This window comes from Zeugodacus cucurbitae, chromosome 5, assembly GCF_028554725.1.
Source record: "Zeugodacus cucurbitae isolate PBARC_wt_2022May chromosome 5, idZeuCucr1.2, whole genome shotgun sequence".
Taxonomy (NCBI): Eukaryota; Metazoa; Arthropoda; class Insecta; order Diptera; family Tephritidae; genus Zeugodacus; species Zeugodacus cucurbitae.
In genome coordinates, this window is record NC_071670.1 from 11,692,993 (window position 1) to 11,719,377 (window position 26,385).

At 37.2% G+C, this 26,385-nt stretch overlaps 3 protein-coding genes across 3 annotated transcripts in view; all 3 read left to right on the forward strand.

The window, feature by feature from the left end:
- The window catches only part of LOC105219249 (uncharacterized), a 705,022-nt gene that overhangs the window by 321,950 nt on the left and 356,687 nt on the right, over positions 1-26,385 (forward strand). The gene's annotated exons all lie outside the window — the stretch shown is intronic.
- LOC128922201 (kelch-like protein 17) lies at positions 1,133-4,571 on the forward strand. The gene is made up of 7 exons (XM_054231981.1): positions 1,133-1,293; positions 1,365-1,722; positions 1,790-2,164; positions 2,246-2,559; positions 3,378-3,579; positions 4,149-4,244; positions 4,306-4,571. Exons 1-7 carry the CDS (start codon positions 1,139-1,141, stop codon positions 4,552-4,554), a joined length of 1,749 nt encoding a protein of 582 aa, XP_054087956.1. The 5' UTR covers positions 1,133-1,138; the 3' UTR covers positions 4,555-4,571.
- Positions 12,159-25,019, forward strand: LOC128922204 (kelch-like protein 3). The gene is made up of 9 exons (XM_054231988.1): positions 12,159-12,285; positions 16,787-16,959; positions 17,031-17,388; positions 17,452-17,823; positions 17,907-18,226; positions 20,352-20,556; positions 24,269-24,373; positions 24,442-24,779; positions 24,871-25,019. Exons 2-8 carry the CDS (start codon positions 16,805-16,807, stop codon positions 24,652-24,654), a joined length of 1,728 nt encoding a protein of 575 aa, XP_054087963.1. The 5' UTR covers positions 12,159-12,285; positions 16,787-16,804; the 3' UTR covers positions 24,655-24,779; positions 24,871-25,019.

The window sequence follows — 26,385 nt, forward strand, 5'->3', positions numbered from 1 at the left end:
ATATTGTAGTATGCTACATCAACCATATGTGTATCACCGGTGTTCCGAATTTTGTTTGCAAGTAAATGGTGTTTCGTACTACAATAGAGTTCTAGAAACCATTGAAATTTTGTGGTGTTGTGAAATGTTACTACAATGGATTGCATTGAACACACCGAAAGCTTTAAGCTCTTCTGCCATAATCATATGTATGTTTTCTGACATTTTGACATACAGAAAATAAATTAAATTCAAAATTAGTTGAAATCAAAAAACAAAATATGAAAAAAAATAATGTGAAAAATTTGTTGAGAAGTAATAATTATAATGGAAAAGAAAATTTTAATATTGCTTGCAGTTATAACTAAGTCAGGATCCATTTACCTTGATGGACGTAAACATAGTACAATACTAAATGTGTGTCACTATGCTGGTACATGGTTTCTTGAGCTTTTATTGTCGTACACATTGTAGTACGGAAACCATATGCATGTCTTGGGCATTACAATATACATACATATGTTCATATAAAGTGAAAACTAATTCAAACATTTTTTTCTCAATTTCAACGCTTTTAAGGTGGAGGATTTTTGTAAAATAGTAATACAAGTGTGAATTAAATCGTACAATTTCATTTCACAAATCGTACAGAAGAATTTTAATTGAACTGCAATTGACAATTATACAAAAAACGGTAGTCAATAAACCCATAATTTTGGATGTAAGTTAGAGGGATTTTAGTTTTAAGATCTTAGGCGAAATAACTATATCCGTTATTTTATTTCTATAGACACTGAGAGATCTTTATAAAGTTGACTTAAGACTTATTAATACATCTTAGTATCGAATTTCTACACTTAGCGATTGTTGAATCTTAGATTAAATGCTATGATCACTATAAGGTATTGTGCTTAGTTTATTATCGAGCTCAGAGTTTAACGCGCTACCAAAATAGGACTGCGACCAGTCGGATATAGAAAATGGTACATTTCGACTACGTAAAACCGTTTGTCGTAGATATGGAGCGAATGCATCTACGTCCAATAGTTTAAACTAGATGAAATTAGAAAGCAAACCTCAAGTTGAATTGACTTTATTCAAAATAATTATTTTCCATTTAATATTTTATCAGCGCAACAGGAAAGTTCAATAATTTAAAATGGCTACAAGTACTACACAAGAAACTACTTCACAGCGTAATTTGAATGAGTTGAAACTACATTTCATGGAGAAATTAATGAAGAAAATATTTTGCTTCTACGATGAACAGTCTTTAATTGATGTGACTTTTAAAGTTTCTAACCCAGAGGCTTTGTAAGTATTACATAGTTTGAATCTTACATAAAATTAAATTGTTTTATATATATAATTTTTATTTTTCACAGTATACCCGCGCATCGTTTGATACTCTCAGCAGCGAGTCCTTATTTTGAGAACCTCTTCAACGGGGATCAAGGCAATGCTCTTCTCATCGAAATAAATGATATAGATAGCGATATCTTTGAGCGCTTAGTAGCCTTTTGCTACACCGGAAAAGCGCTGTTTACCGTTGACAATGTCGCTGCGATGCTGAAGGCAGCAATCGTATTGCAATTGGAAGATGCCACGACCATTTGCATGGACTTCATTATGTCGCACATCGATGAATGCACATTGCAGGGTGTATATGCGCTAGAACGCGAAACGCAATGTGAACTTGTCAAGCGGAAAATCCACGAATATGAAATACAGAATTTCTTAGAGGTGAGTCTAATCCTGCACGTATTGATACACAATGGCGTAATTGAAATTTCCTTGTTGTCAATATTAGATCAGCCAAAGCGACGAGTTTCTCAATTTTGATGTTGAGAAATTACAATGCCTTATAGAATCGCACAATTTGAATGTAGCTTGTGAGAAAGATGCCTATGATGCCATAACTCGTTGGTTTACTCACGATGTTTTTGCGCGTCAACAACATCTACCTCGTTTAGTCGCTTGCCTGCGGCTCACTCAATTCGATGTGGACTTCCTTTTGACTCACATTCAGTCATTACCTGGCTGTGAATTGTTGGCCCTCCAGGCGTCCACGTGGATCAGTAATCCCTCAGCACGAACTAAGATAAATATGCGATTTACTGAACCACGTGTAGGTATCGGTGCTGGAAATTGTGATGAGAAAACATTGCTGCTTGTTTACGAAGAGGTAAGCGCTCACAGCGGTTAACTTTCCAAATTTAATCTCTAATTAATATATGGAAAATATTTATTTTTAATATAATCAAAGCATAATTCGTCGAAGGCATGTGCACTTCAATATAATAAAGCTGAGGACACATGGCAAAAATATGCGACTCTATATAATTATAATATAAACTCTAGTGCGATTTTAAAGGATGACAATTTGTTATTTATTGGTGGTGATAGCTATAAATCACCATCCAAAAGTTTTCTCAGTTGGAATATTCCAAATAAAACATGGCGAAAATTGTCAAAAATGAACCATAGAAGACAAGACCATAGTGTTGTCGAATTAGAAGGAAAAATCTACGCAATTGGTGGTCGTGGTGAGAATGATACTCCTCTGCAGTCAGTTGAAAGGTAAGTACCTAGTGTCTGTCCGATTTTTTAAATATTATAAATTTAAATATACATATGTATATGCATCTTCATAAATGGAACGTACTGTTAGTCGCAATTTCAGCAAGTAAGTACATACCTGCATTATGTACACGCAACATAATCTTAAATCTTCTCAACGGCGAAAGCATAACAACAACAACATGACAAATTCTTCTCTGTTCGTTAGTGAACAGGTATATCTAGTCTTCTTAGCACTTTACAAAACATCGTATTTATTGGCGATAATGCACATAATTATTCTTCATATGATATTTGTATAGGTATAGTTTACAAAAAGAGCTTTTCTACAGCTGTAGCCGTTAAGAACTGTTCAGAAATCTATTATTATAATGTACCTCGTATGTATATAAAGAAAAAATAATATTATTCGCGTATTCTCGAAGCAAGTATTTAAAAATAGTGGTTCTAGTAAAAAAATTATATTATTTTTCCAGTAGATGGCTTTAGTAATTTGTAGCTTGCGTTATATAACTGTAATCGACGTATATATGTATGTCACATCTCCTAATCGCTGCTGAATCCGCTACCAAAATCGATACATTTCTTAAATATGAATACTATTCTTTCTTAATGTTAATCGAACTTTTAAAAGGTGAACAGAATAATTAATATTTTAAGCTATTGAAAAAGTAAAAAACATAACCTGGAATCGAAAGTCTAATAAGTACAAAGGATCGGCTAAAATTTCACCGTGGACGCTCGTTAATGTTACGAAAGACAATGCTGATCACTTCAATGTAATAAATAAGTATTAATTTTTTATTGTTTATTTCAAGGTATACAGCATCCAATGGTTGGGAGTTCGTGGCACCTTTGATTACAGCACGTTGCGAGGCCGGTGCAGTGTCTTTGAATGGTAAAGTTTACATAATAGGCGGTTCGAATGGAAAAACCTTAAAATCCGTGGAATGCTATAACCCGGATTCGAATAGTTGGACTTATTGTGCAGTTATGCGCGAAGAGTATCCGAGCCTTAGTGTAAGTTATAAAAACCCAATGCTTGATTTAATGAGGACAAGTTATGAAAAGATAAATCTCACTTTTACACGATTTTGCAAATTTAAACAAAAATGACAAAAAATATATAAAATTCTTAAAAGGTATTAAATTTTCGCAAATTCTTCTTCGAGAAGCAATGACCAAATTTAGAATGGGTACGGAACCAAACGGTAGACATTGTGTAATTTAGTCGCGTGTAAGTAATATTTACAATAGGCAACGTACACAACGACTTGGCACTATAGTGTGTGTATTTATATTACACCGATATAATGTCAAATTTATATACAGTAAAAATTGTTCACCAAGCAAATATCTCAAAATTTTTAAGTAATTGCATACCAAAACAAAATGCACTTTATTTCAGTGAGGTATCTCTTCGACAGATTTTTCTAAAACTGTTAGTGTGACTAGGTTTCAAGTGAAAATATATACAACTTTACACAATATTAGAATATTTTATGAATATAGTCGGAATCTTATTAAACTGTCTACATACCACCCATAAAGTTATATAAAATATTAATTCCTATCTTTTTGTACTACAGGTAGCTGCACATAATGGTCACATCTATGTTGTAGGCTATTTTAATGGTATGCCAGCTGTTGAACGTTACGATCCTAACCGAGACAAATGGACTCAGGTACATTGCAATTGATTTTTTCCAACTGTTTGATATTAAATATTCCGAAAAAATTTCGCAGATTTGCTCTCTGGATGGCAAACTAAATCTTACAACAAAACGCCCATATGTCCTCTCTGGTAGTTGGTACGGTTTCGCTTGCGCATCTCTTGACAATGAACTATGGGCTATTGGTAGCAGCATGAACAATGAGACAACAGTCGAAGTTTATAACGAAGCAAATGATCAGTGGGTACAGAAGAGGCCGTTACCCAAAGGTTTCATATATTCATGTTTTGTTATACCCGTAACTTTTCTGACTTCAAAATAAACAAACAATAATAGAAATGTTGTTATTTTCTAATAAACTAATAGAAGCGGCAAACTAGTTTCTATCGAACGCGAACAAAAAACCGTATAAGGAAATTCATGGTACATCGTATCTGTAGCGGTTCTACTAAAAATTTAGCTTTGTGAAAAATGAAAAAAATTAAAATGAAAAAATTAATTAGTCTAACAAAATAACTGTGAGCACTTTAGCGTTAATAATAATTTCTATTGTTTTTATGTATATTTCAGCTATTTTACTTTTTCTATACCTATTTCTTTACTTTAGTTTGTATTTTAGTTTTCATAAAAGTAGCTCTACCAATTTGCATCGTGGCTGCGTGGTTGTAACTTAATGCAGTTTGTATTATTTTTACCTCACCTCTGTCATGAAAACATCGGACGCTTGGATATGTTGCCACTTTGAATATTTTATGGAAATAAAGAATGATCTGCCAATAAAAATGATCAAAACTTATATTCAGTTCTTTTCAGAACTAAATCCATCTTATTTTCATTTTTCAGTTAATAATAGTGAAGCCAGGTCACTTTGCACTTGCTCTTTCCACCGGAGTGGAGGTCGTCCTCTTCCGCGGCTTCCTCCAGCGGGTACTGCATCGAATACTTTCAGAGCTGGTGTGTTTTCTTCCATCCGTACAACATGACCTAGCCAGCGTAGCCGCTGTCTTTTTATTCGCTGAACTATGTCAATGTCGTCGTATAAATCGTACAGCTCATCGTTCCATCGTCTGCGGTATTCGCCGTTGCCAATGTTTAGAGGACCATAAATTTTGCGCAAAACCTTTCTCTCGAAAACTCCAAGAGTCGTCTCATCGGATGTTGTCATCGTCCACGCTTCAGCGCCATACATCAGGACGGGAATAATGAGCGACTTATAGAGTTTGATTTTGGTTCGTCGAGAGAGGACTTTACTTTTCAATTGCCTACTCAGTCCAAAGTAGCACCTGTTGGCAAGAGTGATTCTGCGTTGGATTTCAAGGCTGACATTGTTGGTGTTGTTAATGCTGGTTCCCAGATAAACGAAATTATCTACAACTTCAAAGTTATGACTGTCAATAGTGACGTGGGAGCCAAGACGTCTTGTCCTCATTCACCACAAGACCCATACGCTTCGCTTCTTTATCTAGTCTGGAAAACGCAGAACAAACGACGCGGTTGTTGCTTCCGATGATATCAATATCATCGGCATACGCCAGGAGCTGTACACTCTTGTAGAAGATTGTACCCTCTCTATTTAGTTCTGCAGCTCGTATTATTTTTTCCAGCATCAGGTTAAAGAAGTCGCACGATAGTGAGTCACCTTGTCTGAAACCTCGTTTGGTATCGAACGGCTCGGAGAGGTCCTTCCCAATCATGACGGAGCTTTTGGTGTTGCTCAACGTCAATTTACACAGCCGTATTAGTTTTGCGGGGATACCAAATTCAGACATCGCGGCGTAAAGGCAACTCCTTTTCGTGCTGTCGAAAGCAGCTTTAAAATCGACAAAAAGGTGGTGTGTGTCGATCCTCTTTTCTCGGGTCTTTTCCAAGATTTGGCGCATGGTGAATATCTGGTCAGTTGTCGATTTTCCAGGTCTAAAGCCACACTGATAATGTCCAATCAGTTTGTTGACGGTGGGCTTTAGTCTTTCACACAATACGCTCGATAGAACCTTGTATGCGATATTTAGGAGGCTGATCCCACGGTAATTGGCGCAGATTGTGGGATCTCCCTTCTTATGGATTGGGCAGAGCACACTAAGATTCCAATCGTCAGGCATGCTTTCTTCCGACCATATTCTACAAAGAAGCTGATGCATGCACCTTATCAGTTCTTCGCCGCCGTATTTGAATAGCTCGGCCGGTAATCCATCGGCCCCCGCCGCTTTGTTCTTCAAGCGGGTAATTGCTATTCGAATTTCTTCATGGTCGGGTAATGGAACATCTATTCCATCGTCATCGATTGGGGAATCGGGTTCGCCATCTCCTGGTGTTGTACTTTCACTGCCATTGAGCAGGTCGGAGAAGTGTTCCCTCCATAATCCCAGGCTGCTCTGGACATCCGTTACCAGATTACCTTCTCGGTCCCTACATGATAATGACATGTAATTAGAATAACAATAAATCTGTATGACGGAAAAGCTTTCAAAGCTCTAAGGAATCGAAAACCATTTCGGTTATTGTGAAGTTTTTTAACATTTATTCTTAAGTCTGACCTTAGTATTTTGCTATTTACCTTAGTATTTTGCTATTTACCATTTCGAACGCTTTCGAAATTATGAAAGCTCTTTAAATTCTCTTAGCTTTAGCTTCGCCTGTGCTTAAAAATTGTATTTTGTAGTCCTATTAGTATATTTTAATCAATGTTTTATAAAAGCTATTTTATTATAATAACAATAACTCTGTACGACGGAAAATCTTTCAAAGCTCTAAATAATCGAAAACCATTTCGGTTATTGTGCAGTTTTTTAACATTATTCTTTAGTCTGACCTTTAATAATTTAGCTATTTAGCATTAAAGCTTTCGAAATCAGGCAATTACCCGCTTGAAGAAAAACAAAGCGACGGGGGCCGATGGATTACCGGCCGCGCTATTCAAATACGGCGGCGAAGAACTGATAAGGTGCATGCATCAGCTTCTTTGTAGAATATGGTCGGAAGAATGCATGCCTGACGATTGGAATCTTAGTGTGCTCTGCCCAATCCATAAGAAGGGAGACCCCACAATCTGCGCCAACTACCGTGGTATAAGTCTCCTCAATAGCGAACTGATTGGACCTTATCAGTGTGGCTTTAGACCTGGAAAATCCACAATGGACCAGATATTCACCATGCGCCAAATCTTGGAAAAGACCCGAGAGAGAAGAATCGATACTCACCATCTTTTTATCGATTTTAAAGCTGCCTTCGATAGCACGAAAAGGAGCTGCCTTTATGCCGCGATGTCTGAATTTGGTATCCCTGCAAAACTAATACGGCTATGTAAGCTGACGTTGAGCAACACCAAAAGCTCCGTCAGGATCGGGAAGTTCCGATCGGCTCCGAGCCGTTCGATACCAAACGAAGCTTCAGACAGGGTGACTCACTATCGTGCGACTTCTTCAATCTATTGCTGGAAAAAATAATACGAGCTGCAGAACTAAATAGAGAGGGTACAATCTTCTACAAGAGTGTACAGCTCCTGGCGTATGCCGATGATATTGATATCATCGGAAGCAACAACCGCGTCGTTTGTTCTGCGTTTTCCAGACTAGATAAAGAAGCGAAGCGTATGGGTCTGGTGGTGAATGAGGACAAGACGAAATATCTCCTGTCATCAAACAAACAGTCAACGCACTCGCGTCTTGGCTCCCACGTCACTGTTGACAGTCATAACTTTGAAGTTGTAGATAATTTCGTTTATCTGGGAACCAGCATTAACAACATCAACAATGTCAGCCTTGAAATCCAACGCAGAATCACTCTTGCCAACAGGTGCTACTTTTGACTGAGTAGGCAATTGAAAAGTAAAGTCCTCTCTCGACGAACCAAAATCAAACTCTATAAGTCGCTCATTATTCCCGTCCTGATGTATGGCGCTGAAGCGTGGACGATGACAACATCCGATGAGACGACTCTTGGGGTTTTCGAGAGAAAGGTTTTGCGCAAAATTTATGGTCCTCTAAACATTGGCAACGGCGAATACCGCAGACGATGGAACGATGAGCTGTACGATTTATACGACGACATTGACATAGTTCAGCGAATAAAAAGACAGCGGCTACGCTGGCTAGGTCATGTTGTACGGATGGAAGAAAACACTCCAGCTCTGAAAGTATTCGATGCAGTACCCGCTGGAGGAAGCCGCAGAAGAGGACGACCTCCACTCCGGTGGAAAGACCAAGTGCAAAGTGACCTGGCTTCACTTGGTGTTTCCAGTTGGCGCCAAAAAGAAAAAGGAGGAATGAGTGGCGCGCTCTGGTGGATTCGGCTATAATCGCTTAAAGCGGTTCCTACGCCAAATATATATATATATATATTTATAAAAATTAAGTGTAGCAAAAAAAAAAAAATGATGAAGCTAATAATTACTCATTTCATTTACTAATCTATTTCTGTTGTATTTTAATTTGAAAAATTTAGAATATAATACACATAAAATTAGTATGGAATCATTGGAACGAACACAACTGACGTGACGTATGAAAATTTAGTACTGGTGATTAGATATTTTTCTTTGAAAACTACCATAAAGTCCACGCGCTAAATATTACATAATGATGAAGAACAGTCGGAGTCTACACCTGCGGCCACGCACAACGTACCATTCAAAATTTTCATGTGCATGTGTATTGTTGTCAAATACATTATAGCGGTATTTTTTACGATATCGAATTGATTTTTTTTTTTCAGAATTAAGTGATGCGTTGTTTATGAAATATATTAAAAATTAAAAACAAAGCACACTCAGTTGTAAATGAAATCACTTGAAAGTAAATGAGACTTATAAAATGAGCTCGAAATATAAGGGACAGACAATCGTTGACAAATTGATCATTTTTACATTTACCAAAGAAGGAGTATTATTCCAAGAAATTGGGCAGAGGATAGGTTGCAGTCATCCCACAGAGCAAAATTATTTAAAGAAAAATTATCAGGAAGATCAATTGGGGAACAAAAGTATGAAAAGGAAGACCTTTAGACGAACAAATGATGTTAGGATGTGTCTCAAGGAGCGATTCAAAAGAGGTGGGATAATTAGAACGGACATTGAGTAACAATATAGAGGAAACGTTAGTGTAAGGATTGTAAGAAGGAGGCTTGTTTCGGACTTTGAAGTAGGATACCATCGACGCAGGTAATGAGAGTTAAGATGCTTGAGTAGAGCAATGGCGAAATGTCATATTATACTGGACCATTTGCCGCACGTGCGACGTTTTGTGGGAGATACATTTAATGAAAACTGCGTGATAAGGGCAGGGAAACATCCTGAAAGCCAAATGAGTTTGGGATGCTTTTCTTTTTACGCACGTGACCCTTTGTTACCTATATAAAGATGTTATAACGGATAGTGTTGTGCCTTTTGTAGAAGAGCAATAAGGCCATTATTCTTATACGATCTTCCAGGATACCACAGCTCCATATCACCGCACAAATTCAATAAGGAAACTCTCCCGCCTTAAATTCTATTGAGCATCTATGGCATTTAATGAAATGTAAAGTTGCTGAACATAAGCCTCAAAACAGGACAGACTACAAAAAATTTGGTAAAAGTATGGGAGGAAAATATTTCAGTTTAGTCGCGTTATAAATTTAATAAGAATTCTAAAACCGAACGCTTGTGTATAAGCTAAGAAAAGTTATTTTGTGGTCATTAAACGAGATAAATTAAATACTCAAATTGTATGTAGGTAATTTAATATAATGTTTTTGTGGTTACTAAATACATTAAAAACAAAAAGTAAAAATATATATACTTACGCATTTAATTTGGAAGTGTCACGTTTATCCAACCGACTAAAACTGTACACACATCGATTCGGCTTCTAAGAATTTATGATTTTACCATCAAAATCGACATAAAGTTAGATCCATATTTGGTCAAACTCTTTCAATTAGCAAAATACAACAAATTTATTTAGGAAACATATAACCACAGCTTTCAAGTTTAATTTTATATTCTAGTATAGACTTGACTAAACAATGTATATATCCCCGATAACATGCCACAATGGAGATTCATTTAAGAGATTACTTACGGCAATCAACAACAACAAGGCATTTGGTTGAATTGTCTCTAAACTCAGGGAAGTTCTTCTTCACTACAAAAGCATTAGGTTTAGGCTAGGTCCTGAGATGCAATGGAAATCTTTTAGTTCTATGAAAAAAAAAACATCTATCAACGCTGCCACGGTGGCTTTGAATGGTACAATTTTCATTGCGGGTAGTCGCAGAGAAGTCCCAGCGGCTTAATTCTGTTTAAAGTAACGATCCAATTACAAGCTTATGGACTTTATGCGCGAATATACACACAGCTCAGGGGTTGGCCTGTATAATTAATATTATATATATATATATATTTGGCGTAGGAACCGCTTTAAGCGATTATAGCCGAATCCACCAGAGCGCGCCACTCATTCCTCCTTTTTGCTTTTTGGCGCCAACTGGAAACACCAAGTGAAGCCAGGTCACTTTGCACTTGGTCTTTCCACCGAAGTGGAGGTCGTCCTCTTCCGCGGCTTCCTCCAGCGGGTACTGCATCGAATACTTTCAGAGCTGGAGTGTTTTCTTCCATCCGTACAACATGACCTAGCCAGCGTAGCCGCTGTCTTTTTATTCGCTGAACTATGTCAATGTCGTCGTATAAATCGTACAGCTCATCGTTCCATCGTCTGCGGTATTCGCCGTTGCCAATGTTTAGAGGACCATAAATCTTGCGCAAAACCTTTCTCTCGAAAACCCCAAGAGTCGTCTCATCGGATGTTGTCATCGTCCACGCTTCAGCGCCATACATCAGGACGGGAATAATGAGCGACTTATAGAGTTTGATTTTGGTTCGTCGAGAGAGGACTTTACTTTTCAATTGCCTACTCAGTCCAAAGTAGCACCTGTTGGCAAGAGTGATTCTGCGTTGGATTTCAAGGCTGACATTGTTGGTGTTGTTAATGCTGGTTCCCAGATAAACGAAATTATCTACAACTTCAAAGTTATGACTGTCAACAGTGACGTGGGAGCCAAGACGCGAGTGCGCTGACTGTTTGTTTGATGACAGGAGATATTTCGTCTTGTCCTCATTCACCACCAGACCCATACGCTTCGCTTCTTTATCTAGTCTGGAAAACGCAGAACAAACGGCGCGGTTGTTGCTTCCGATGATATCAATATCATCCACACTGATAAGGTCCAATCAGTTCGTTGACGGTGGGCTTTAGTCTTTCACACAATACGCTCGACAAAACCTTATATGCGATATTGAGGAGATAGGCTAAATATAATCTGGTCTCAATGTGAGTTCATAGAAAACTCGAAAAAAGATCCCATAAACCAAAAGTTTCTCAAGAAGGGTAAAAGAAAATAAAAAGATATCCAAGAAATAGACTAAAAATATAAAAATGTATTTTTCCCTAGTGGCAACACTATCAAATGTTATAAGAAATATGAATTTATGCAGCACTCTCTCGAATCAAAGAGTTCGCTTCATATTTGCTTTGGTTATTTTGTTTGTGCGCTTATTGTGGGACCAAGCGAATCAGCGATCAAACTTTTTCAGTCTGAGTAGAGATTGAACGAGTAAGTCTATGCCGCACGATACAAAGAGCACGTTCTAATAAGTGTTAACATTAATAATATTTTATATTTTGTATATATTATAGTCAATTTGGTTAATGTGGAAATTAAAAAAAGTAATTTTATGCTTTTTACAATGGAATCACTGTTTTCATTTCATACGTAAAATTTATAACTTCTTTCGCATAATACTGCTCAGTCAACTGCTCATTGCAGTTTGCTCGTATCGTCTCATCGTAGGTGCTCATTTTACGTTCTTCGCTTGTGCGTGTTAGTGACAAATCCGTATGTGGAAGCACACTATCACCTACGCTCTTTCATCAATGCAGAGAGCTTTATATTCTTTGTAGGCTCTTTCGTCGATGTTCTGGTTACAATTAGTAGCTTTGGTATCGAGAAATTTTCCGCAGTATCGCGTGAATAGCGAATCAAATACGTTCAAATTACATTCACTTCGGGTGTTGCTACGGTATGAAGTCTACATTTGATAGTATATAGTATATATGTAGTATAAGATAAGCTTTGCTTTACGCATTTGTTGTTTTTTCACGATATTGTAATTTTGTTATAATGGGAGTGGCGATCTATATTGATCATATTAATTTAGTGATATATACAAACAAGTACAATAAAAAAGAAAATCTTCTTTAAACAGAAAAGTGTGTGTCAGTATTTGAGGGAAAACCCCGAATTCAGTGTTAATATACATATTTATGCAAGTATGTGATAAGAGAGGGTCTCTCCGGATTAATAATGTGTAGTATGTTGCTGGCACATACTTACACTTTTATATTTTGAAAAGTGGAAAACTACTCAACAATCAAAAGTTTATTAAATTTCTAACAAATTAGAAGTCAACAAATGATTTTGCGAAAGAGATTTTTACTTTAATAAAACTCGTGAAATTGTAATTAGTGTCTAGCAACCGGATGGCTTTGTAATTCACTTTGTAATAAAACAGAAAATTTTAATTATAATTATGCTGCTATATACAAGGAGCATCTTATAGATGTTGATTTTATGAATTTAGTTTAATATGAAATTTTATCTATTCAAATTGGTCGTAAGTTTGTCTTCTATATTTCTTTTATAATTGCATATATATTTTCATACATATATGTATGTAGTCTTTTCGCATAGTATGTGTGCTCATTTCTCGATTTTCGCTTGTGCGTGTTAGTGACAATCCGTATGTGTAAGTATACGATCACTTGAGCTCTTTCCTCAACGCAGAGACTTTATAATATTTTCATGCTCTTTCATCGAAGTTCGGGTTGCACTTAATTGCTGTAATATCGAAATATGTTTCTCAGTGTAGGTTGAGCGTGAACAGAACATCATTCACTTCGTGCGTTGTTACGGATAAAGTACACATATATAAAATATAATAGATATAGTACATACGAGTATATATACACTTTGAATAATTCACTAGTTGTTTTTCCCCGATATTGTAATTTTATAATAACGGGAATAGTGATTTACATTGATCATATTAACTTAGAGAGATATATTAAAAACAGTTACCATAAAAAATTATGCTCTCTTTATGTACATACCATGTAACATTTGCTGAATTCTCCATCCGGTCTGACGCTAAGTGAGAGTCAACATTTGAGAGTGCTGTTAGTTGTATCGCTCAGAGTGACAAATTTTGTATATATTTATTGTTGTTTACAGATGTTTAGCCGCTCACTTTTGGTTGGTTACTAGTTCTCTACAATTTGGTGATAACAAGATTGAGCGAATAAATCTCAGTAATATCTCAGCACATAGCTGCCGCAGTGACGAAATTTATTTAGATTTGGTGGGTTTTTAAAGTGAACAAAGGAGAAATAATTAAAAAAGAAGAAATAATTAAATTATAAGAAATTTATATATGAAAACATACAGTTACAACATACATTCGTATGTAAGCGAAAAAAAAATTAATTTTTTATTTCAATTTAAACGCTTTCCTCCTCCTTAGGATGTTTGCAAAAAATAAATAAGAGTGTAAATTAAATTGTCACATTATGATCAAGATTTATCATAAAGAACATTTCTATGAAAATAGTGTTTTCCTGGAAGTATTAGAAATGAATATGACAATTGACAATCATGCAAAACACGTATATTTTATAAAGTGAAGGAATAAGATGGAGTTCAAAATTGAGTTACATGGGAAGTTGTCGTGGTTGTGAACCGATTTCATCTATTTTCCACACGTGTCATCGGGGTATCAAGAAAATATTATAGTAGTTCCTAAGATATGGTTTTTGACCCATAAGTGGGCGATGCCACGCCCATTTTCAATTTTGTAAAAAAATCTGAATGCAGCTTCCTTCTGCAATTTCTTCTGTAAAATTTAGTGTTTCTGTCGTTTTTTGTTAGTGAGATAACCCACTTTTAGTAATTTTCAACCTAACCTTTGTATGGGAGGTGGGCGTGGTTATTATCCGATTTCAGCTATTTTCATGGTGTGTGATGGGGTACGTAAGAGAACCGACTGCAGAAAGTTTGGTTTATATAGCTTTATTGGTTTACGAAATATATGCAAATAACCGTTTTGAGGACGGGGCCACGCCTACTTCTACAAAAAAATTACATCCGTATATGTCCCTTCCTAGTGCGACCCTTTATTATAAATTTTATTTTTAGAACTTTGTTTATGGCTTAGTTATGACACTTTATGTGTTTTTGGTTTTCGCAATTTTGTGGGCGTGGCAATGGTTTCGAAAGCAACCTTCTCATGTTCCCAAGGAACATGTGTTCCAAGTTTCATTAAGATATCTCAATTTTCACTCAAGTTATCGCTTGAACAGACAGACGGACGGACAGACATCCTGATTTCAACTCCACTCGTCATCCTGATCATTTATATATATATAACCCCATATCCAACTCTTCTATTTCTTGGTGACACAAACATCCGTTATGTGAACAAAACTATAATACTTTCTTAGCAACTTTTGTTGCGAGTGTATAAAAAATGGATCGAGAGGGGCGCGAACACTTAATGAAGAACATAATTAGGGATCAGAAATATGTACTGAAATGGAAAGAGCTTCGGAAATACATATGGTTGAGCAAGTATACAATTCAGAAAACATTACGGCGTAATGGTTATCTTCAAATTATCGTCACCAACAGCGCAACGAACACCGCTTATATCTGAATCGAACAGTCGAAAACGCATAACTTTCGCACTTGAAGACAGACAGTGCTTTTCACAGACGAAAGCATATGTAATCTTTTCGGCGATGATGGTCCATAAAAAGTTTAGCGAAAACCGGACACAACGCTTCTAACTTAAAATTTGCGGTGTATGGTTAAATATGGTGGAGGCAACTTAATTGTTAGGGGATGTATGGCAGTTTCAGGATTTGGAAAGCTGATCTTTATTAGAAGAAAATTTGACAATGTACAATATTTAGAAATTTTGAAATAGAATAAATTTAAAGCAGTCGGTTGAAAAAATGGACTTAACTGGTGATTATGTTTTACAACAACACAACGACCCAAAGCATACTCCATATTCGGTTCGCGAATGGACATAATAGTAAAGATATTGATTACATAAATGTGTCGCGTAAGATAAAATATGACGCAAAAAATTTATTCGGTTTAAGCTTTATTAATTTATCATTTTTATTTTGAAATATATTCAATCAATTTGCATATAAATTATACTATTTCCAAGCTTCCTTTTATTTATATAAGAACTTTTTTTCATTTGACGGAAATTTTTCTTTTAGAGTTCCGTACGTTGAAATATGACGGTGATTGTATATAAAGATGACTTAAGACTTTTAATATTCTTTAGTGCCTAATTTCTGAACTTAGAGGTTGTTTCGATTAAGATCTTTGTTTACTGCTAATAACTTATTGTGGTACGTTTATTGTCGAACTCAGGGTTTTCTTCAAGAAGAGTATTACTCGTTCAAAGTATTAATCGTTCTTGGCATCGAATCCACTAACATTAATATCCGGAAACGGCGCTGGAGTTTCAATACTTTCGTGTAGTTATAGAGCGCCCATTACCGTCCATTAAATGAGGTGTGTTGAGGGTCGTTGTCTGCGTAAAGCTTAAAAGTGGTTCGGATTCCCATTTTCTCAGCACTTGGTATGGCTTTCTTTTGAGGATATCTATGTAACTGGTTCATAATATTGTCGATAAAAAAAAAATTACTGACTCCGTGTACTGACATACATCCCCACACCATTACATATCCTCCTCTATGTCAGCCGCACGCAAATTAGCTAAATCCATTTCGTTATTTGGATTTCTCCACACTGCCACACTGTCTGCCATCTGAGGCTAATATGTCGAACTCTGAATCATCAGTAAAAATAACATTACGCCAGTACTCTGCTAAATGGTTTCTTCAGAACAGTCCACGAAAATTGTTTCTACGAAGCACTCTCCTTACTGTTGTGTCTCTGACTTCCTTTTGGAAGTAAATTTTTGGCTCGTTACTGATTTTTGGGGCTGATATTCTTGGGTTTGCCTTCACTTGATGTGTAATCCATCTCTCATCATTTGTGGTCAATTTAAGTTCTTCGGGAGGTGTTGCTTACTTTTGCTAAAATCTAATGCTGAAAACTTTAAAAACTTCAAGAATAAACTCAACTTCAACTTTCAATTCTAAAATCGTGGTTTTCCCCAAAATCTATTTCAAATAATCAGCTGTACGTTTTTAAGTGCGCCACATTTTGTTGTGATTTTACGATATTGCCAGAATTAAACAAAACACAAAGAAATGTCCATCTTTTTTGAAAATTTTTCATTAACATAATCCAAAATGTTGAATGAAATCATATTATGAGTAGAAAAGTTCATTGGTTTGCAAATTATCAAACAATTTTTTAGACCACCGTTTCTGTACGATTTTAAGTGACACTCACTGTAGTAATGAAAGTAAAGCTCAAGTTGAATTAACGTTACTTTAAATAATTATTTTCCATCTAATATTTTATAATCACAACAGCAAAGTCCAATAATAAAAATGGCCACAAGTTCTACGCAAACAACTTTTTCACAAAGTAATTTGAGTGAATTGAAACCACTTTTCATGGACAAGTTAATGAAGAAAATATTTCGCTTCTACGATGAACAGTCTCTAATTGATGTGACTTTTAAAGTTTCTAACCCAAAGGCTTTGTAAGTATTACATAGTTTGAATCTTACATAAAATTAAATTGTTTTATATATATAATTTTTATTTTTCACAGTATACCCGCGCATCGTTTAATACTCTCAGCAGCGAGTCCTTACTTCGAAAACCTCTTCAACGGGGATCAAGGCAATGCTCTTGTCATCGAAATAAATGACATCGATAGCGATATCTTTGAGCGCTTAATAACTTTTTGCTACACCGGAAAAGCGCTGTTTACCGTTAACAATGTCGCTGCGACGCTGAAGGCGGCAATCGTGTTGCAATTGGAAGATGCCGCAACCACTTGTGTGGAATTCATTATGGCGCACATCGATGAATGTACATTACAAGGTGTGTACGCGCTAGAACGCGAAACGGAATGTGAAATTCTCAAGCGGAAAATCCACGAATACGAAATACAGAATTTCATGGAGGTGAGTCTAATAAATCAGTGGGGCACAACGGCGTAATTGAAATATCAATCTTGTCAATACTAGATCAGCCAACGGGACGAGTTTCTCAATTTTGATGTTGAGAAATTGCAATGTCTTCTCGAATCGGACAATTTAAATATAACTTGTGAGGAGGATGCATATGGTGCCATAACTCGTTGGTTTAATCACGATGTTTCTGCGCGTCAAGAACATCTACCTCGTTTAGTCGCTTGCCTGCGGCTCACGCAATTCGATGTGGACTTCCTCTTGACTCACATTCAGTCATTACCTGGCTGTGAGTCGTTGGCCTTCAAGGTGTTAGCGTGGATCAGTAAGCCCGCAGCACGAACTAAGATAATTGTCCGATTTACAGAACCACGTGGGATCAGTGCTGGGAATTCTGCTGAGAAAACATTACTGGTTGTTTGCAAAGAGGTAAGCGCTCACAGCGATTCATATTCAAAATTTAATATCTCTAATTAATATATGTATAATATTTATTTTTGATATAATTAAAGTATAATTCGACGAAGTCATGTGTACTTCAATATAACAAAACTGTGGACCAATGGCAAAAATATGCGAATCTAAATGAGGATAGTGCGAACTCTACTGTGATTTTAAAGGATGACAATTTGTTATTTATTGGTGGAAGTGATGCATATTCGCCATTATCCAAAAGATTTCTCAGCTGGAAAATAAAAAATAAAACATGGCGAGAATTGCCAGAAATGAATCAAGCAAGATGCAGCCATAGTCTTGTCGAATTATATGGAAAAATCTACGCGATTGGTGGTTGTAATATTGGTAATAAAACTGTTCTGCAGTCAGTTGAAAGGTAAGTATGTATAAATCTAGTGTCCGACCTATTCCCAATTCTTGGCCTATGCTAATGCTAATTAATCAGTCATTTAGCAAAGATGGCCATTATTTAATTCATTCATGAACAAATTTATTTAGTAAATTAGTAGAAAAACAAAAGAAAACTAAATATGTACAAAGTCAGGAAGACACGTTCACTTAGTAGTGAACCGCCAACGCGCGCTGTAGATAAGATATAAATTAAATTATATTCTAGTTAACTATTTGATATAGTGAATGTCATGAAAATAATTGAAAACATTTTCTCTTCCACAATATCCTTGGTTAACCTGTCTCTAGCTAACACAGGTAGATTCAATGGTATTTCCGCACGTGAATATGCAATATATAATTGTACATGAGAAAACCATGGATTCTCTAAATCTAAATCCAAAAGAACACTGTTTGGCCTTGAGACTTTTACAAAAGACAAACGTTGTAGCCTTCTGGAGGGTAAATATATAAAATTCTGACCGTGGCATTGGAATATGTGGCAACCGGACCAGAAATTTCTTTAATATTTTCAATCAAAAATGTTACTTCAATAATATTTTCGGTGATCTTTTTGTTTTACCAAACGTGAACTGTTGGATAATAGAGGTGAATGATAATTATTTTATATTCTCGGGAAAATACCTCAAATAATTGATTGTTTCTGTAAATAATAGATCCGGCTGCATTGCGTATTTGGTGGCAGTTCTACAAATTATACAGTTCCAAAAATTTAACAATTATTTTCGAGAAATTTTTGTGCTGACGGATCAATTTGAAGTTGCACGCGATTGAGGTGTTTCAACATTTCGCCATACAAATTACTGTTTCGCACATGCGTTAATCTCACCGGCGAAAGTAGAGCGAAAAATGGAAAGTAAAGTCCGTTCCAAATCACCAGGCAGTTTGCTACAGCTTCGAAATTTTGATCGCTACCGATAAATTAAAATGCAAATATTTTGCAAATGAAGGTATATTTCGCAATCTTCATTTGTACTGACAGGATTTAAAGTTATGATATATTTGCACCCAATTTGGATTAAATAGGCCAAAGAGTCACCACTCAATGTCACGCCCAAGGTCGAGTTTTCTGAGGGAAGCCCTTACTTTAATAGTTCCTAGTATCTTTACTCTAAAATTTACTTTTTCTAAAGTTTTTCGTCTGCTTTGATGGACTTTAGGAAAAATCTCTTTTTGGCTGTAAACTCGTCAAAGTACCAACACTTTTTTTACAGCAGATAACATTCCGTATCGTGATCCTTTGTTCTAAATGTTATAGCTTAATTTGTAGTTTTGTTAAATGCCCTTTTTGTTTAACTGCATTTTTTAATCGTTGCAATAGTTTGATCTTATCCATACCAATATCAACCTTTTCATAGTGTCTAGAATTAGTGTGCTATGTTTTGTCAAGAAATATCGATCAAATTATCAATTTATCAAATACACTTCTTTAGCGTAACCATCCACCGTTGATGAAAAGTGGTTCAGTAACAAAAACGTCAAGCGAAAACGATCGAAATCGATCAAAAGGTGGGCGGCAAAGCAATGATTGACGGGCAGGAAGGTTTCGCTATGCGTGTGATGGATTTGACAGACAATAATTTACTTTGAGCCACCCTCCTACGTCCAAATTTAATTCAAACCTGTACTGTCAACAATGGGATGTTTGAAGGAAGCAATTGCTTAGATGGGTAAGAATTGTGTTCCATCAGGATAACACCAAGCCATATATATCGATGGACCCTTCGAAAACGTCGTTTCAGACGTTTCGGTTCGTTTATATCCACCAGCTAGAGCCAATTATGTAGCTTATTCGCCGTTAATATAATGCAAAAGTAGCTGATTTGTTTTTACTAGTCCTTATTTTATTATGCTGAGGAATGAATGACCCACAATGAATCGAACTGTTTTTTAAAAGGCAATCAGAAGAATTCATGTTTTAAGCAATACATATTTTGATAACGAATTTAAAAAGTGAATAACAAAACATGGAATCGCATGTGGAAGAATAAAAAATAGGCAAATTTTCTCCTGTCGTTAATGTTACGAAACACAATGCTGATCACTTTAATGTAATAAATAAGTATTAATTTTTTATTGTTTATTTCCAGGTATAAGACATCCAATGGTTGGAAGTTCGTGGCACCTTTGCTTAAAGCACGATACGATGCCGGTGCAGTGGCTTTCAATGGTAAAATTTACATAATGGGCGGCAACTGGTATAATGGTTACTTAAAAAGTGTTGAATGCTATAATACCGATTCGAATAGTTGGAGTAAATGTGCAGATATGAGATATAATCATGTAAAGCCTGCTGTAAGTTAGATGTAAAACTAATGGTTGATGTAATTAGCACAACTTGAAAACTTTTTGAAATAATAGGCTCATTTATGAATATGAAGCTCTCACTTTAAACTATTTAGCAAACTTTGGGGGAAAAATTATTAAAATTTTACCCAATTTCTATTTGTTAATTAAATTTTCGCGAAATCTTTTTCGGGAAGCAAAGATCAACTTTTGAAATGCTGTGGAACCAAACGGTTGACATTGTATAATTTAGTAACGCGCATTACATCAGGCCACGTACACATCGAGTTAGTACTAAAGTGTGTGAGGTGGCTGAGATAATCGAAACATATATAGGATGTGTGTGATAGACCGTTAAATAACGATTCGATTTGTGTGAACCTGTATTTTTATTATTATCAAGTAAAAATTGTTCACCAAGCAATCTCTTAAAATTATTTAGCAATTACATACTGGGGGATGGGTTCATATGTAGAAGTTCACGCAAGTGAGGAAAGATCCTGATTGCCATTCACTTGGGAGTGCCCAGGAACGATTCTTTTGCATATGACTCAAGCAGCTCACGACTTCCGGTTTTAGACCAAGTATCCTCTGGGTAGCCAACAGACATCCGCTTGAAGGCGAGCTAAAGTGAGAAGGCGAAGCCCGCTTATGCGGTTGTGCCTAGGGCTTGGGACCCACCACATAAAAACGAAGTACCAATGAAAAATCTACGAAAGCCTCGGATGAGACACCCCCTTTTGATGACGACCCCTGCAAACGTTTTAAGGATAATGATATAAGGACATGCACCTGGAATGTCCGGACCCTTAATTGGGAAGTTGCCTCTGCCCAGCTGGTTGATGTCCTCATACGACTCAAAGCTGACATCACCGCCATCCAAAAAGTGCGATGGACGGGACAAGGACGGAAGAAGGTGGGTTCTTGTGACATCTACTACAGCGCCCATATAAAGGAGCGCAAATTTGGTGTTGGATTTGTGGTGGGAGAGAGACTCCGTCGCAGAGTCCTAGCATTCACCCCGGTGGATGAACGTCTTGCCACAATCCGCATCAAAGCGAGGTTCCTCAACATATCGCTGATTTGCGCCCACGCCCCAACGGAAGAGAAGGACGATGTGACCAAAGATGCTTTCTATGAGCGCCTAGAACGCACCTATGAGCGCTGCTCCCGCCACGATGTCAAAATCGTGCTTGGCGATTTTAACCCCAGGGTGGGTAAAGAAGGTGTATTTGGCACAACAGTCGGAAAATTCAGCCTCCATGACGAAACATCGCCAAACGGCCTGAGGCTGATCGACTTCGCTGGGGCCCGAAATATGGTTGTCTGTAGTACCAGATTCCAGCATAAAAAAAATTATCAAGCAACGTGGCCGTCCCCTGATCGAAACACGCGCAATCAAATCGATCACGTTGTGATAGATGGAAGACATGTCTCCAGTGTTTTAGACGTGCGTACGCTCCGAGGACCAAACATTGACTCGGACCATTATCTAGTAGCAGCAAAGATACGCACTCGCCTCTGTGCAGCAAAGAACGCCCGTCAACAAACACAAGGAAGGTTCGACGTCGAAAAGCTGCAATCACAACCGACAGCCGAACGATTTTCTACTCGACTTGCACTCCTGCTCTCTGAGAGCACTCATCAGCATCTCGATATAAGGGAGCTGTGGAACGGCATCTCAAACTCATTGCATACCGCTGCAGCCGAAACAATTGGTCTCCGGCAACGCCAAAAAACCAGTTGGTATGATGAGAATTGTCGTTATGCAGTGGAGAGAAAACAGACTGCCTACCTCGCAACGTTGCGATCGATCGATAGATATCGAGAACTGAAGAGGGAAGCGAGACGCATTTGCAGACGTAAAAAGAAAGAGGCCGAAATGCGTGAGTATGAAAAGCTTGAAAAGCTGGCCGACATGGGTAATGCTCGAAAATTTTATGAAAAGATGAGGCGATTTACAGAAGGTTTCAAGACCGGAGCATTATCATGTAGGGACCGAGGAGGTAATCTGGTAACGGATGTCCAGAGCATACTGGGATTATGGAGGGAACACTTCTCCGACCTGCTCAATGGCAGTGAAAGTACAACACCAGGAGATGGCGAACCCGATTCCCCAATCGATGACGATGGAATAGATGTTCCATTACCCGACCATGAAGAAATTCGAATAGCAATTACCCGCTTGAAGAACAACAAAGCGGCGGGGGCCGATGGATTACCGGCCGTCTATTCAAATACGGCGGCGAAGAACTGATAAGGTGCATGCATCAGCTTCTTTGTAGAATATGCTCGGAAGAAAGCATGCCTGACGATTGGAATCTTAGTGTGCTCAGCCCAGTCCATAAGAAGGGAGACCCCACAATCTGCGCCAACTACCGTGGTATAAGTCTCCTCAATATCGCATATAAGGTTTTGTCGAGCGTATTGTGTGAAAGACTAAAGACCACCGTCAACGAACTGATTGGACCTTATCAGTGTGGCTTTAGACCTGGAAAATCTACAATGGACCAGATATTCACCATGCGCCAAATCTTGGAAAAGACCCGAGAGAGAAGAATCGACACACACCACCTTTTTGTCGATTTTAAAGCTGCTTTCGACAGCATGAAAAGGAGCTGCCTTTACGCCGCGATGTCTGAATTTGGTATCCCTGCAAAACTAATACGGCTATGTAAGCTGATGTTGAGCAATACCAAAAGCTCCGTCAGGATCGGGAAGGACCTCTCCGAGCCGTTCGATACCAAACGAGGCTTCAGACAGGGTGACTCACTATCGTGCGACTTCTTCAATCTATTGCTGAAAAAAATAATACGAGCTGCAGAGCTAAATAGAGAGGGTACAATCTTCTACAATAGTGTACAGCTCCTGGCGTATGCCGATGTTTATCTGGGAGCCAGCATTAACAACACCAACAATGTCAGCCTTGAAATCCAACGCAGAATCACTCTTGCCAATAGGTGCTACTTTGGACTGAGTAGGCAATTGAAAAGTAAAGTCCTCTCTCGACGAACCAAAATCAAACTCTATAAGTCGCTCATTATTCCCGTCCTGATGTATGGCGCTGAAGCGTGGACGATGACAACATCCGATGAGACGACTCCTGGGGTTTTAGAGAGAAAGGTTTTGCGCAAGATTTATGGTTCTCTAAACATTGGCAACGGCGAATACCGCAGACGATGGAACGATGAGCAGTACGATTTATACGACGACATTGACATAGTTCAGCGAATAAAAAGACAGCGGCTACGCTGGCTAGGTCATATTGTACGGATGGAAGAAAACACTCCAGCTCTGAAAGTATTCGATGTAGTACCCGCTGGAGGAAGCCGCGGAAGAGGACGACCTCCACTCCGGTGGAAAGACCAAGTGCAAAGTGACCTGGCTTCACTTGGTGTTTCCAGTTGGCGCCAAAAAGCAAAAAGGAGGAATGAGTGGCGCGCTCTGGTGGATTCGGCTATAATAGCTTAAAGCGGTTCCTACGCCAAATATATATATATATACTGGCGATACAATAAAAAAATCCACTTGATTTCACTGAAGTATCTCTTCGCCAGATATTTCGAAAACTGTTAATGTGACTTTGTTTGAAGTGGAAATATTTTCAAATTTACACAAAACTTAAATATAAATATTATGACAATAGTCACAATCTTATTAAGCCGTCCTCTTACCCCCCATAAAGTTAATAAAATATTAATTCCTATTTTCTGTACTACAGGTAGCTGTACACAATGGTCACATCTATGTTTTTGGCGCTTATTATGGTTCCACCAACAGGGGTGTTGTTGAACGTTACGATCCTCAGCGAGACACGTGGTCTCAGGTACATTGCAGCTGATTTTTTTTCGAATTGTTTGATATTAAACTTAATTTTCCCAAAAAATTTCGCAGATTTGCTCTCTGGAAGATGATCCGTGGGGCATTCTCGCTTTCGTATCTTTTGACAATAAACTATGGACTATTGGTCACCGCAGTGAGCAGAGAATTACAGGAGTAGCAGTGTACGATGAGGCAAATGACAATTGGGTGCGGAAGAGATCATTGCCCAAAGGAAAAATATATTCTTGTTTTGTTGTTTCTTTGTCTTTACTGACATCAAAATAAACAAACAACATTTCTATTGTTGTTTGTTTTAATAAACTTATAAGAAATACACAAAATCTGGTTAATTTTCGATTTGAAAGAAGCGGCAAACTAATTTCTGTCTAACGCGAACCAAAAACTGAACGGTAAAAGTTTGTTGTAATTGTCAATGCTTTCGTTCTTGTTTTGGAATATATATATATAAATAATTTTTTTGTATATCTGTATCTCTAGCAGTGCTTGCAAAAATTTGGCCTTGTTTGTAAATGAAATATAGAGAACCTAATTGAAAAATCGAACACATAAGATTGGTCGCAAAGAATGGTGGAAATAAAATTATTATTACAATCACAGTTATGTTAATAAGTAAATGAATAAAGAATAAATAACAAAAAACATTAAAAAGAAAAAAAATTGAACTGTTTACTTAATATAACAAAATAGAATAGAATACACGAAACAAATACACATGCACACACACGTACTTATGTTAATCAAGGCAAGAACTGATTCCATTCGCTGTACACCAGTGCGTAATATGCTGCACTCTCAAACTCTAGTGATTCTGCAAAGACTTATCTAGCGCTGAAACGCTGAAAGCGCAAATGTATGTGACAACCACGTTATAACAACTACAAAACGAAATGTAATGCGCTAAATTGCTGGTAGTTCAAGTGGATACACGAATAGCTTTCTGTTTTTCCATAGAAACTGGCTTGCGAAGCAACAGTCATGGTGTTACAGCGTAAGACAATCAGAAACTCGCGCTGAATCGAATGGATTGATGTGGAATTCGGGGCAAATAATTTGCTGAAATGTAGCTGCGAAGATTGAGAAAGATTGGAATATGAGAAAATGGAAAACTAATGAAATATTTAACGGATTTCTGTGATTCGAGATTGGATATTGGTAACATGAAATTAACTAGAATTTATAGAAAGAATTAAAAGAAATTCGAGATGCATATGGTACATTTCAGCATCTAAGAACCTAAAATTTTTATTCTCTCGCAACAAAAGTTGCTAAGAGAGCATTATAGATCATTATGTTCACATAACGGTTGTTTGTAAGTCAGAAAGCTATATGGTTATATATATCAAAATGATCAGCATGACGAGACTGGTTGAAATTCAGATGTCTGTCTATCCGTCCGTCCGTAGAACGGGTAACTTGAGTGTAAATTAAGATATCTTGACGAAAGTTGATACAAATATTCGTTGGCACCTTGAGGAGGTTAGTATTGAATGGGGCGAAATCAGACCATTGCCATGCCCATGACGAAAATCGAAAATTTGAGATAAAGGATCCCGCTGAGAAGGGGAATATCTGAATGTCGATTTTTTGTGGAGCTATATCAACCAAACTTTCTGCAGTCATTTCTCTTACGTACCCCATTACACACCATAAAATCTGATATAATCGGATTATAGCCACGCCCACCTTCCATACATAGGTTATGTCGAAAATTACTAAAAGTACATTGATTCACTAACGGCAAACGTCAGAATCACTAAAATTTACAGAGAGCTGCACTCAGATTTTTTTAAATATAAAATGGGCGGGGTGTCGACCACTTAAGGGTCTAAGAACCACATCTCAAAAACTACTCGATCCATTTCAATGAAATTCGGTACGTAATACTTTCTTGACATCCTGATAACACGCTTGGAAAATGGGCGAAATCGGTTCACATCCACGTCTACTATTCATATAAGTGAATTTTGAATTCCATCTGATTCCTTCACATTATAA